This window comes from Danio rerio, chromosome 8, assembly GCF_052040795.2.
Source record: "Danio rerio strain M-AB ecotype USA chromosome 8, GRCz13ab, whole genome shotgun sequence".
Lineage (NCBI taxonomy): Eukaryota > Metazoa > Chordata > Actinopteri > Cypriniformes > Danionidae > Danio > Danio rerio.
The window spans coordinates 29,665,063-29,677,175 of NC_141028.1; the positions used below are offsets into that span (position 1 = coordinate 29,665,063).

The window sequence follows — 12,113 nt, forward strand, 5'->3', positions numbered from 1 at the left end:
TCTGCGCAGAAACAGTACGATTCAAACCTAGAATAAAGTACCGTGCTTAAGGACACCAAATATAAGGCTTTCTTGACGCAGTTTGGTCATTTTCATTTAAATACTAATTAAAGCCCAATTTTATTCATACTGTCTCTTTTATTCTGTGAAGTAACCATAGTAACTTGCTGCCGCCATCTTTATTTTTACGCACTTCGCCTCTGATTCGTCAGATCAATAGGGGGCGTGACATCCTCCTTGTATCTTTCTGATTGGCCAGATCCCAAAAGTGTGTATCATTGCGTCATTGCAGTTCTCCTAGAGGGCGCTGTGTTATACACACTTTTGGGGTGGGGGGATACACACTTAGATACACAAATCATGTAAAAGTGCATTTTGAGGACAAGTGAGATTTTAAGCCAGGACACCATTTTGAAGCATGCTGAATACTGCTATATGGTCAGACAAATGAGGACCAAGAAAAAGTCCTCATTTGTCAAGGTGGTCCTCATTTTACTGGTGTGTACTCTGGCGAAAGTCCTCATTTTGGACATAAGCAAGTACACACACACACACACACACATACACACACACAGAGATCTAACAGCCTTCAGTGCAGCATGGGTGGAGAGGTGTGGTGCACCGGTCACTGAATCCAGCATTGGCGCTCTCAACTCGCCGCACATTCTGTTTTTATATTATGCTCTGTGTTTGTCACAAGTCATCTGAGCTCAATGCTTAGCTGCTCCGCCTTAAGCCCCTTTTACACATACAGATCATTCTTAAAAGTGTTCCTCCATATGTTTCTATCGAAGTTGTTCACAATACTTAACCATCCACATAGTTTGTAATGCAGTCAATATTTACAAATTTACAAAGCTGACGTTTCAAGCTTATTTTTGGTTGATTTTTGTCAGAATTTACCAGTGTTTTGGAATAAATGTTGATCGATCTTGCCTGTGTGAGCAGCACTTTTTTTAATTTACTGGTAAAGTCATTTCCGCATATTTACCAGTGTGAAAGGGACTATTATTTTGATGTGATATTTGACAAAATGACAACCTAGTTATATTATATTCATTACTTCGGTTATAGATGCTGTACTAAGTGTATACTAAATAATTAATATTAATTATATTATTTATATTAGTTATATGCAATATTAATGTATTGTATTCAAATGCAAACAGTACAATACAGTGACTGAATTAATTTTATAAACAGGGTGTAATAAGTACAATACATATATGTTGTACTTGTTACTGTACATCCCTGTTTATAAAATTAAATCAGTGTACTGTATTGTACTGTGTGTGTGTGTGTGTGTGTGTGTGTGTGTGTGTGTGTGTGTGTGTGTGTGTGTGTGTGTGTGTGTGTGTGTGTGTGTGTATATATATATATATATATATATATATATATAGTATATGACAATTTATATAGAAATACAAATAACAAAGCTAAAAAACATTCTAAGTGGAGTCATTTACAGATTTACAGGGATTCGTTATAGAAAATATATTTTTGTGCTTTTAGTTTGAACAATTCCTCTTTTTCTTGTGTGTCTTTCTCTAGTAATGGCAGCTATCCGTAAGAAGCTGGTGATTGTGGGAGATGGAGCCTGTGGAAAGACCTGTTTGCTGATTGTGTTCAGTAAAGATCAGTTCCCTGAGGTCTACGTGCCCACAGTGTTCGAAAACTACATTGCTGACATAGAAGTGGACAGCAAACAGGTGGGTTGTTATTATACTGTGCTGGACACGTTCTTCCTTTTTTTGTGGGCACATACACTGAGAAGCTGTCTGTTTGTTCATGTGTGCAAGCATATGTGCGTTTATTTTTATGTTGTTGGCATATCGGATTTGTTCAGTTTGTGAATTTTGTTGAGGGCAAAATTTATGGCTCACTTATAAGGGCATTTTAAGGAGTCATATTTTGTTTGTTTGTTTTTTATAAGAAGAAAATATGGTCTTATTACTTCAAGATAATTGTTGAAATTTGATGCTGGCTTGTAGAATACCATGAAGACTACTTTTGTGTTAATAGTACAGCAACTCGTATGCAATTTTATTTAGTAATGCATTTTTGAAAGTATGTGGGCTAAGGTTTTACTGTGATTTATTTTTATATTACATATGCTTTTAAATATATAAAAATATAACAATATATATTATATATATTATATAATATATAATTATATATTATATAATATATAATTATATATAATATTATATATATATATATATATATATATATATATATATATATATATATATATATATATATATATATATAATATTTTTTATTTATTTATTTACATTTTCTTTTGTGTCAATAATATTTATCAACAAATACTATTTTAAAAGTATTAATAGTATTGATTTGGCTTCTTCGCTATCATAAAAGCCAAGCAATACTCTTAAAGATGTACAACCCTACAATATCGTTTGGGAATAAATTCATATAAAGCCACATTATTAAAACCAATCTATGTTAAAGCAGTGTTTCTCAACCATGTTCTTGGAGGACCACCAACACTGCATGTTTTATGTGTCTCTTTTTCTGTCACACCCATTACAGGTCTATCAGTCTCTGCTAATGGGCTGGTGATGTCATGTGTGTTTGGTTAAGGAGAAACGGTAAATGTGCAGAGCTGGTGGTCCTCCAGGAACGTGGTTGAGAAACACTGTTAAAGGAATAGTTTGAAACCAAAAAAATTATATTTTCTGATTTCTGCTCAGCCCCAGGCCTTCCATGTTGTTTGACTTTTTTCTTCAGCTGAAAATGATTTCATATTTTTTTAGGAAAACATTTCTGTATTTTTTTTTAAGTGATTCGAGTGACCGGCCATTTTTAACATTTTTTAGATTTATGCCTCCTCATAGTAATCGACAAAGCCCTATTCAATTAAATAAACGTTTTAAGGGGAATACAGAGTCATATACGCTACTATTTTACTTCAAATGTGGTTTAATGTTTGTACTTCCATATGAAGACTTTTTGTCCTATGTGTAGTTCAGTCAAGCTTTAATAACTTCAGATTTATAATTTTTTTACAATTATTTTTATTATTTTAATAATTTTTAAATATACATTTATGGGTACTGACATTGATCTTAATGCCAGTCAGAGTTTAGAGACGTTCTTTTGGCTGACAAAACACTGAATGGTCTTCATATCCATCTCTCTTTCAGGTGGAGTTGGCTTTATGGGACACAGCTGGCCAGGAAGACTATGATCGGTTGAGGCCATTGTCTTATCCAGACACAGATGTTATCCTGATGTGTTTCTCTGTAGACAGTCCAGATAGTTTAGGTACGTAACTAACTACACGCGTAACTGTATTTTTTAAAGGAATGTCAGGAAGAGTTCATTTGAAAGAAAAATTATACTTTGTACAAGGACACATTCAATTAATTATAATGTATAAAAATATTTTGATTTCAAATAGAAATTAATCTTATATTATATTAAAGAACTGTTTTCAACACTGACAAGAAGAAGAAATACTCCTAGAGCAATAAATCAGCATTTTTAGAGTAATCTTTAAGGGTCATATGAAACTGAAGACTGAAGTTTTGAGGCTTAAAATACTGTTTTGCATCATGGAAACAAGCTACACTTTAAAGTGTATCAAAGGGCACCTATGATAAAACATCTTTTGTAAGCTGTTTGGGCAGAATTGTGTGTAGGTGTGTCATCTATCATACTGGAGTCATAGAAAGACAATTTAACGACAGTTTAACAATAGAACGTAAGAGTGTGGTTTCCCCACCCACCAAATAGATTGACAGCCACATATTAACATGTCTCTGTAGTAACATGTATAATCATATCAACAAAACAGAATGTGCGTAAAGCGACCGGGATTAAAAGATCTGTTCAGCTCTCTTTGATTATCAATCATCATCAAATGTGATCAAGAATGAGTTTTACATGTTTAAAGGGTTTTTAAAACAGTGCATGTTTGTAATGAATTACAGCGATTTTACCGTATTTACCTTATCACCACAAGCCGCATGTCAGTACAGTTATAAAAGAAGCCGCTTGAATCCCAGTTTGTGATTGTTAAATCTGGTTTATTTTTTACATAAACATAACAGATACCCATACAACAGTGGATATTAACTTGTATACTGTCACATTTGCCATGCAAAACATTACAAAGTTAAACACACGCTGTGTGTGTGTGTGTGCGTGTGCGTGTGCGTGTGTGCGCGTGTGTATGCGTGCGTGAGTCCGCTGCATGCGTGTGTCCGCTGCGTGTCTGTGTGTGTGAACTTTGTTACGACACTGTGTGTTGCATCATTGCAGAAAGGCTTGAATTAAATCCATAACAAATACATCAAATAATCATTGGGAAAGATTTTACTGTAGTATTTCTCACAAACGTAACATGAGGTCTGCTTTCTTAATGGCTGCCACTGTGATGTTTATCTGACTGAGGCACACTATGACAGGCGGTGGGAACGGTGGGTATGGAGAACTAGCATTAAAATTACCGCCAATAAACAGATACATTGTGTTCAGAGCAGCAAATTCCAATATTCTGAAAGGTATAATACAAATCTGATGAGTGTTTTGTGCTGAAACTTCAGACACATTCTGGAGACAAAAACGATTTATCTTAAATCTTGAAAAAGGGGCAAAATAGGTGCCCTTTAAAAAGGACAACACTCATTTTCAGTTGTAGTAGTCACAATTCATTTAAAACTAAAATCATAAAAATTACAACTTATAACAACATAATTGCATTAGAAACATTTCACAAATTCTTACTCTAATTCCAAGTTTGGAACAGTTGGGTAAATTGAAGTTAAAAAAACAATAAAACTGAAGTGGTAAATTAAGTTTGTAAAGGCTACATTAAATTTAAGATAATTGAATAAAGGGGTAGTTCACCCAAAAATTGAATTTGCTGATCATTTACTCACACTTAAGTGGTCATAATCTGAATTTGTTTCTTCTGTTGAACTTAAAGCAAGTTTTGTTGTAAAGAATGTTGGAAAAGCAGCAATTGATATCTATAGTAGAAACAAAAAAGAACAATGGAGGTTAATGGCTACTGCTTTCCAACGTCCTTTAAAAATATCTCCTTTTGTGTTTATTGAAGAAAGAAATTCAAACCGCTTTGGAACAAGTGGAGGGTGAATAAATGTTTATTTTTGACTGAACTATTTCTTTTAGCACTGTAAAATATTTTAATGTAATAAATAAATTCAGTTCATTGCAATACTGCATCGTCAGTAAGTGTTTTTTTTCTGTTCTTTTGCAGAGAATATTCCAGAGAAATGGACGCCAGAGGTAAAACATTTCTGTCCCAACGTTCCCATCATCCTCGTGGGGAATAAAAAGGACTTAAGAAATGATGAACACACACGCAGAGAGTTGATCAAGATGAAACAGGTATGTGTTTTTGTGTGTGCGCACGTTAAGCAGGTGTTGCCATAGTAATGTGAAATAGAGTTTTGTAAAACACAGCGAAGGCCTTTTGTTGGCCTTTGCTTAACAAACAGGACACTTCCTGTCTCTGACAGCCACAGAGGAAAATGGAAACGCAGCTGTTTCCTGTGGGGATAAAGCGGCCCTCTGGGATTGCATCATGCTGGAGGGTGTTTGCAAGAACCGGTAGCCAAACCTCCATTTTAGTCAGAATGATACTTTAATAAATTTAGCAGTTGCTCTTTTTTTTTTTTTTTTCGAATATGATTTGCTAATTTATTTGAAACTGCTTGCATAGTTTCTTATGCCTCTTTATATTCTTTCAAATTGCATGGGTATTTTTGCCTACAAGCATTGTTGTTGAACGGAACTGTGGGTAGAGATATTTGAGAAACCATTTAAGGTCGCTTACAAACAGTGGCGTTAGTGTCTAGGAATGCTCATTGAGATCAAACCTTGATTCTATCTCCACAGGAATGTGGCAGTTTGTTAGTCATGTGTTATTTTTCAGCATAATACAGAAAGAAATATCTACTGCAATGTAGACTACTGTTTTGATTGCTCCTTATTACAAAAAAAAAAAAAAAATATATATATATATATATATATATATATATATATATATATATATATATATATATATATATATTAGGGGTGTAACGATACACTCAGCTCACGATACGATGTGTATCACGATATAGTGTTCACGATTTGATATGTATCACGATATTTGGAATAAAAATTGAAAATTTAACTGAAATGCAAATTTTACCAAGTAAACTATTTTTTTTGTATTTCTTTTGTTTTAACTTGTTAAAAGGAACCTTCTTTTAGAAAATATATTAAACAGGCCTGTCTCTGGAAAATAAAACAATTTAAAAACTTCTTAAAAATATTATTGAAATGACAGAGAAAATTAAGGAACAATTTAAGTAAAGGTGCAAAAAATAAGCTTTCTATTCAATTGAATTTAACAGTAAGAGCTTAAGGCTTTGCTTGGTCAATTGCGTTTTTTGTGTGTGCAAAAAAAAATCCACATTTCCAGCTAATCAGCAGTTCTATAAGATAATGCTGAACTTATGTGTATCTGTCTGAGAGGTTTTTATGGATGGCTGTCTTCATGTTGGGCATGATGAGTGACAGGGTGGCCGTCTTATCATTACACAGGACAGTCGTGACTCTTTTTAGCAGTTTAGGCAGGTTTACTATTTCTTCGGCGTCGCTGATGTCGGCGCTATCAAGTGTATCATGTTGCATTTTTGTGTACCTTTGTACTCAAATTTAGCTTCAAAGGGTTAGCTCGTCGTAATCATAACTCTAAAATGCGATATGATTGTTTAAATAATGTGTACGTTTTCGGTTTCATTTACACTGCTAAGTGCTGTTCAAACTTCCCACGCGGCTCCTGAAAGATCACTCTGTTCCACAAACTGAATATTGTTTACTACTTTATTAGTCACAACCTGCAGGTTCTGTTCACTGAAGCAGACGCGCGCGTGGCAAGCCGTTTTAACATTTAAACCTTTGTTCTGACTATCCATAAATATATTTAATTCATATTTAATTAAATTCATTTAGAGATATCTCTAATTATATTTTGACTAGTCGAATTATAATTATGACTAGTCAAAATATAATTAGAGATATCTCTAAATATATTTATGGATAGTCAGATCAAAGGTTTAAATGTTAAAACGGCTTGCCATACGCGCGCGTCTATCATAGTCCGCCCTCTGTAGTAACAGCTCACGTCATGTGTGATTTTGCGGCCGCCAATACATCATTATATGAAGACAGAATGATATTTTAGGGTGAATTGTACCTTATAAATACAGTATGTGACTCTTTCAACACCATTAGGTCATTGTGCAAAGTATGTAAATCACTGTGAAGACTTTAAAACTTAGGATGTGTGACCCAGTATGCGTGTCAAAAAGCGGACGAGTCTAAAGCAATGACTGTACAACCGAAATGTTGCCAGACGTCTGATTTTGAGAGGATGGGCCATCCTCTATTTCAGCTCCACTCATCTTGGTCTGCTAACATTACTGCTGCTGCAATCTGAACTCACGTGTGACAGCAGGTGGAACGTAGCTCACGTGCAAACAGCTCAACTAATAAGAGAAAACGGACGTCATATCGTAATCAAATCGTCATAACGCCACGATGCATATCGAGACATTTTTGCATCGCAATAAATCGTACAACGATAAATCGTTACACCCCTAATATATATGTATAGAGTGAGTAGGGAAAATTGCTAAGTACATTTGCTAGAATGGCATTTCAAACACCATTAGGATATATTCCTGTTTTGTCCTGGATGATGTTAATAGTTTTTATTGGATATTCTTAAATTGTGGAGTTGTAACCTACCTTTGCTTAGAACTAGTAAGTTTTTATTAAATAAAATTTTTATTACCATTTAAATTTTAATGTCAGTCTGAATTCAGCTCCATATGTCATTGCCAGTGTCTAGGCAATTATGGAAGGTAATAGTGTGGCAACAATGGAAGTTTGCCTTGGATAAAAATAATATATAATGATGGAATTTTAGTTTGTTTGAATGAACTGTTTAAGTAAGGGATAAAGTGCATACAGGCGGTTGTTATTGCTGATTTCTTTTTAATTAGATACAAAACATTGTTCTGAGTTGTAATCATTTATATATATATTTTTAAATTAAATTACGCTGACAGAAGCAAAAACGGCTGAATGGAGCATACACTAACCCAGGGGTGCCCAAACTCATTTATGGAGGGCCAGTGTCCTGCAAAGTTTACTTTCAACCCCAATCAGACACACCTGGGTTAGCTAATAAAGCTCTTACTAGGCTCTCTAGAAACATTCGTGCAGGTGTGTTGAGGCAAGTTGAAGCTAAAATCTGCAGGACTCCGGCCCCCCAAGACCGAGTTTGGACACCCCTGCACTAACCTATGTATTATTACACTGTTGTCCGAAATACTTGATTCTGATTGGTCAGTCGTGGCATTCCGAGGCATGTTATTCTGAGACAATCTTTGAATAAGATACAGACTCAACTTCGAATCACCTTGACCCTCAGTGAATCTGTTCACATCCATATATACACCCATATTCATTTACATCTGCTTGTCTTTCACGTCACTGTCTTTGAAAGTTTTTTTTTTTTTATTTATTTATTTTTATTACTGTTTCCATCTTGTGACTGAATAATATCTAGGTTAGCGAATGTTCCATTCAGCAGCATTTGTTTTTGGTGACTTAACTAAATAATTATTAGGTTAGTGTATGCTCTATCAGCTTCATTGAGCTGTTTTGTTTTCAGTCACCTTTCCATTTAATTAAAAAATTTACAAACTATTATGGCTCAGAACAATGTTTTTTGTAATTTTAATGTTTTGGAGCAAGTAGCTGTGTAATAAGTAGGATAACATGCATTAAGGAAGTTGTTTTCACAGAATAACGCCCTTAAGTCTTATACAACAGCCCTCCAATTCATGTTGGGCTGCTGATAAACCTCCTTGATGTTCTTTATCTCTTATATAACATGTCTTGAAATGTTCTGTCTGACCAATCAGAATCGAGTAATTTAGAGAGCCATGATTTTTTTTTTTAACAATGGTGAAAATTAATTAAACTGAAACCATTTCCTTGACATGCCAATGAGGTTCCAGCTGTCTATCAGGAAGTATCAGGAAGAATGGTTTTCATAGTTTCTGCACAACCTGCTTGAAATCATTTTGCATTTTTAGTGAATTGAGTTGAAATATGAGACCCAAAAAGACAACATGAAAATAAATGTATTTAGATAAATATTATAATGTAATAATACATATTTAATTGGGCTTTTAGGATGCATACTGTAATATGCTTTGGCATATCAAAGCAGAAGTAAACATTTTATTCCTAAAATGTTCAAAACATGTTATTAAACACAATATAGCACTGCAGATGTAGTGGAATTGTTCAATTCTATACACAATACTGTTTTTGCTAAGGAAAGTAGTTGTAAAAAGAAAGCTGGATCAGATAAATCTTTGAGCATCACACTGCCTTGTTTAATTTCTGAATGAATCTGTAGTGAAACAAATCATTTATGTCAGTGAATTGATTATAACAATAATAGCTTTGTTTCTAAATGAATCAGCATTTGAGTTTTTTTGTCCCTAATTTACTGTTGGTGGCTGTTTTTGACCCATTGACTTCCATTATAACCACAATTTTTTTTTTATTACAACACCATGACACCATATAATCATGCATTTTTGATTGTTGGTGGATTTCCTGGTTATGAAGAGGTAAAATTTGTATTTTTTACTGTTGATCATCAGTTGGCACCATTAAACTTGTGCAAAAAAGCTGGATTTTATATGGAGTATACAACAAATTAAAATGTGTCTGAGTGTGTGAAAGTGTGAGAGTGACCTTTACACACATTGATGTGTCTGAGAAAATCAAAATATGCATCTCAGCTCTCTCGGAACTAAAAGTAAATAAAAACAAAGACTGTGTAAATATGCACCATCAAATGTGGTTATAATAAAAGTCAATGGGGCAAAAACAGACAGTAAATTAGGAAGAAAAAAAATGAAAATCTAACAATATGTCAAGGCCAATGTTGTTACTAATTGTTCACATGTTCAAGACTGTAATAAGAAGACAAACTGTAATATAACAATTACTTTTTATGTTGTAAATATGATATTTTGTGTTTTTTCACCAAATCAGTGACATCATTTGTTTAATTAACAGATGTTTGCATAGAAAATACGTATCTGATGTTACCACTTCATTCACTTTTTCTGCAATACATTGGTAATACATTTTTCAGGGTTATTGGATAGATACAAAGTTCAATAGAAGTTATAGAACAGAATTGAAACATGTCCTTGATAAAATAATTATGGTAGTCTGAACTTTGTTAACAAAATGAAACTAGCGTGAGAGATTATTTGCTGAAAGAATGCTGCCTTTTATCTTATGTGTGTGTTTCAGGAACCTGTCAAACCAGAGGAGGGCCGTGACATGGCCAACAGAATCAGTGCATTTGGATACCTGGAGTGTTCTGCAAAAACTAAGGATGGAGTTCGAGAGGTATTTGAAATGGCCACCAGGGCGGCGCTGCAAGTCCGTAAGCGCAAGAAGAGAAGCGGCTGCCTGCTGTTATGAGCGACACACTGAAACACATGCGCGCACACACACACACGTCTCCTTGTACCTTTCAGCAGCTGATCCCAAGAGACACCTTTAATACCTACCACAACCCAGGTGTGGATGACAGAAAAATATTTATAAAGAATCTGCACCATGTGTGTGTGCGTCAGTAACCAATACCTCTCCATTCTGCCATCTTTCTCTTTACTTTTCTTTTCGCCAATATACTTTTCTTCTCTGGACTGACTGATTAATTTTGTATATGTACATAAATCCTCTCTGTCTCTTTTGATTCTGGTTTACAGTTATTCTATGCCTCTGTATATGATGCTCGGTGATTTAAGTTTAAAAAACAAAACAAAAGCAAATATACATTTATCATTCATTTAAACTGCCAGTTTGTGGTATGTCTTTCGTTTATTTGACTGATGACTGTGTTGAAATGCCAGCTTATCCTGACCATAGTCAGAATATAGATGCCCTATTTCTTTCATATTAATGAAAACAGCATTGTGATGAATAGAAGTACAGTGTTTGAATAATTCGGCTTTCTTCTATAAACATAAGTATTGTTTTTTTTAGCTAATGAGTTTTTTAGTTTTTTCTTTTAACTCAAGTATAGTTGTGCGTCAAGTTTAAACCTTATGTAATGGCTTTAGCAGGCCGAAACAGTTAGCAAATTATTGAATTACAATTGAATTAGCAATATGTGCTAACTGAATTAGCTTACTCGGCCTGTCAGATTAGCACAATACAATTATCCCACAATTTCAGAAGTGACATGAAATCAGGACAGTTTATCAGCTTTAGTTAATACCTGCTATAAAAGCAGCTCTGTCTGTCTTTCCAATTTCAACCACAAACTAGCCATAGCTTTGCTACTCTAATAGTAGTGGTGTTTGTTGGGACTGTGGTTATAAATGATAATCTACCAATAAATGAATATGCTCATTACAACATTTTAACTATTCTTAACCAAGTGTTGTAACTTTGAAACCTTCAAAAATGAATCAAAACACACAAATACCTGTATTTGTACTATATCTTTTATTATTATTATTTTTATTTATTTATTTTTTTTGAGCGATGAAGGTAGTGGAATGAATGAATAAAGTTCTGGGGTCTGTTCTTCGTCCGTGGATTGCTCCGGATTTGCTTATTGAAGATTGGACCCGATCCAGGATCATTTTGTTTTTTAAATCATCCGAGAGTTGTTGTCATAGCAAAAGTTCTGGTAGCTCAAACCTGCTGGGGAAGCAGGCTTATTTCATATAAAGAAGATTAGATCGGGTCATTTCAAGCAAAGGTAATACTGAAAGTGTGTATTGAATATGGTCTTACAGTAATAGTTATATACACTTGGGAAAGCAGTAAAATAGTTTTAAAAATTATATAAATCAAACTTATGCAATCTGCACTTCGAAATAAAAGTACAAAAACTGCTCCCCAAAGGGTTCAAAGAGAACATTTATTAATATGGACTTTGATACAAACGCAATCTATTTTAAGGTTCCAGCTTTAGTACAATTTGTGTATGATAATAGACATATTTTTAAAGG

At 34.1% G+C, this 12,113-nt stretch overlaps 1 protein-coding gene and 1 long non-coding RNA gene across 2 annotated transcripts in view; one reads left to right on the forward strand and one right to left on the reverse strand.

The window, feature by feature from the left end:
- rhocb (ras homolog family member Cb) overlaps positions 1–10,951 on the forward strand; it is a 68,989-nt gene extending 58,038 nt beyond the window's left edge. Inside the window, 4 exon segments of the mRNA NM_001002445.1 lie at positions 1,552–1,709; positions 3,171–3,291; positions 5,252–5,382; positions 10,396–10,951. Of these exon segments, the coding sequence (NP_001002445.1) occupies positions 1,554–1,709; positions 3,171–3,291; positions 5,252–5,382; positions 10,396–10,569 (582 nt within the window). The 5' untranslated portion in view covers positions 1,552–1,553 and the 3' untranslated portion in view covers positions 10,570–10,951.
- LOC147842654 (uncharacterized) overlaps positions 1–11,873 on the reverse strand; it is a 77,797-nt gene extending 65,924 nt beyond the window's left edge. The window contains exon 1 of the long non-coding RNA XR_015498019.1: positions 11,727–11,873. This is a non-coding gene — a long non-coding RNA (uncharacterized LOC147842654). The remainder of the gene's footprint in view (positions 1–11,726) is intronic.
- Positions 11,874–12,113: the final 240 nt, after the last annotated feature.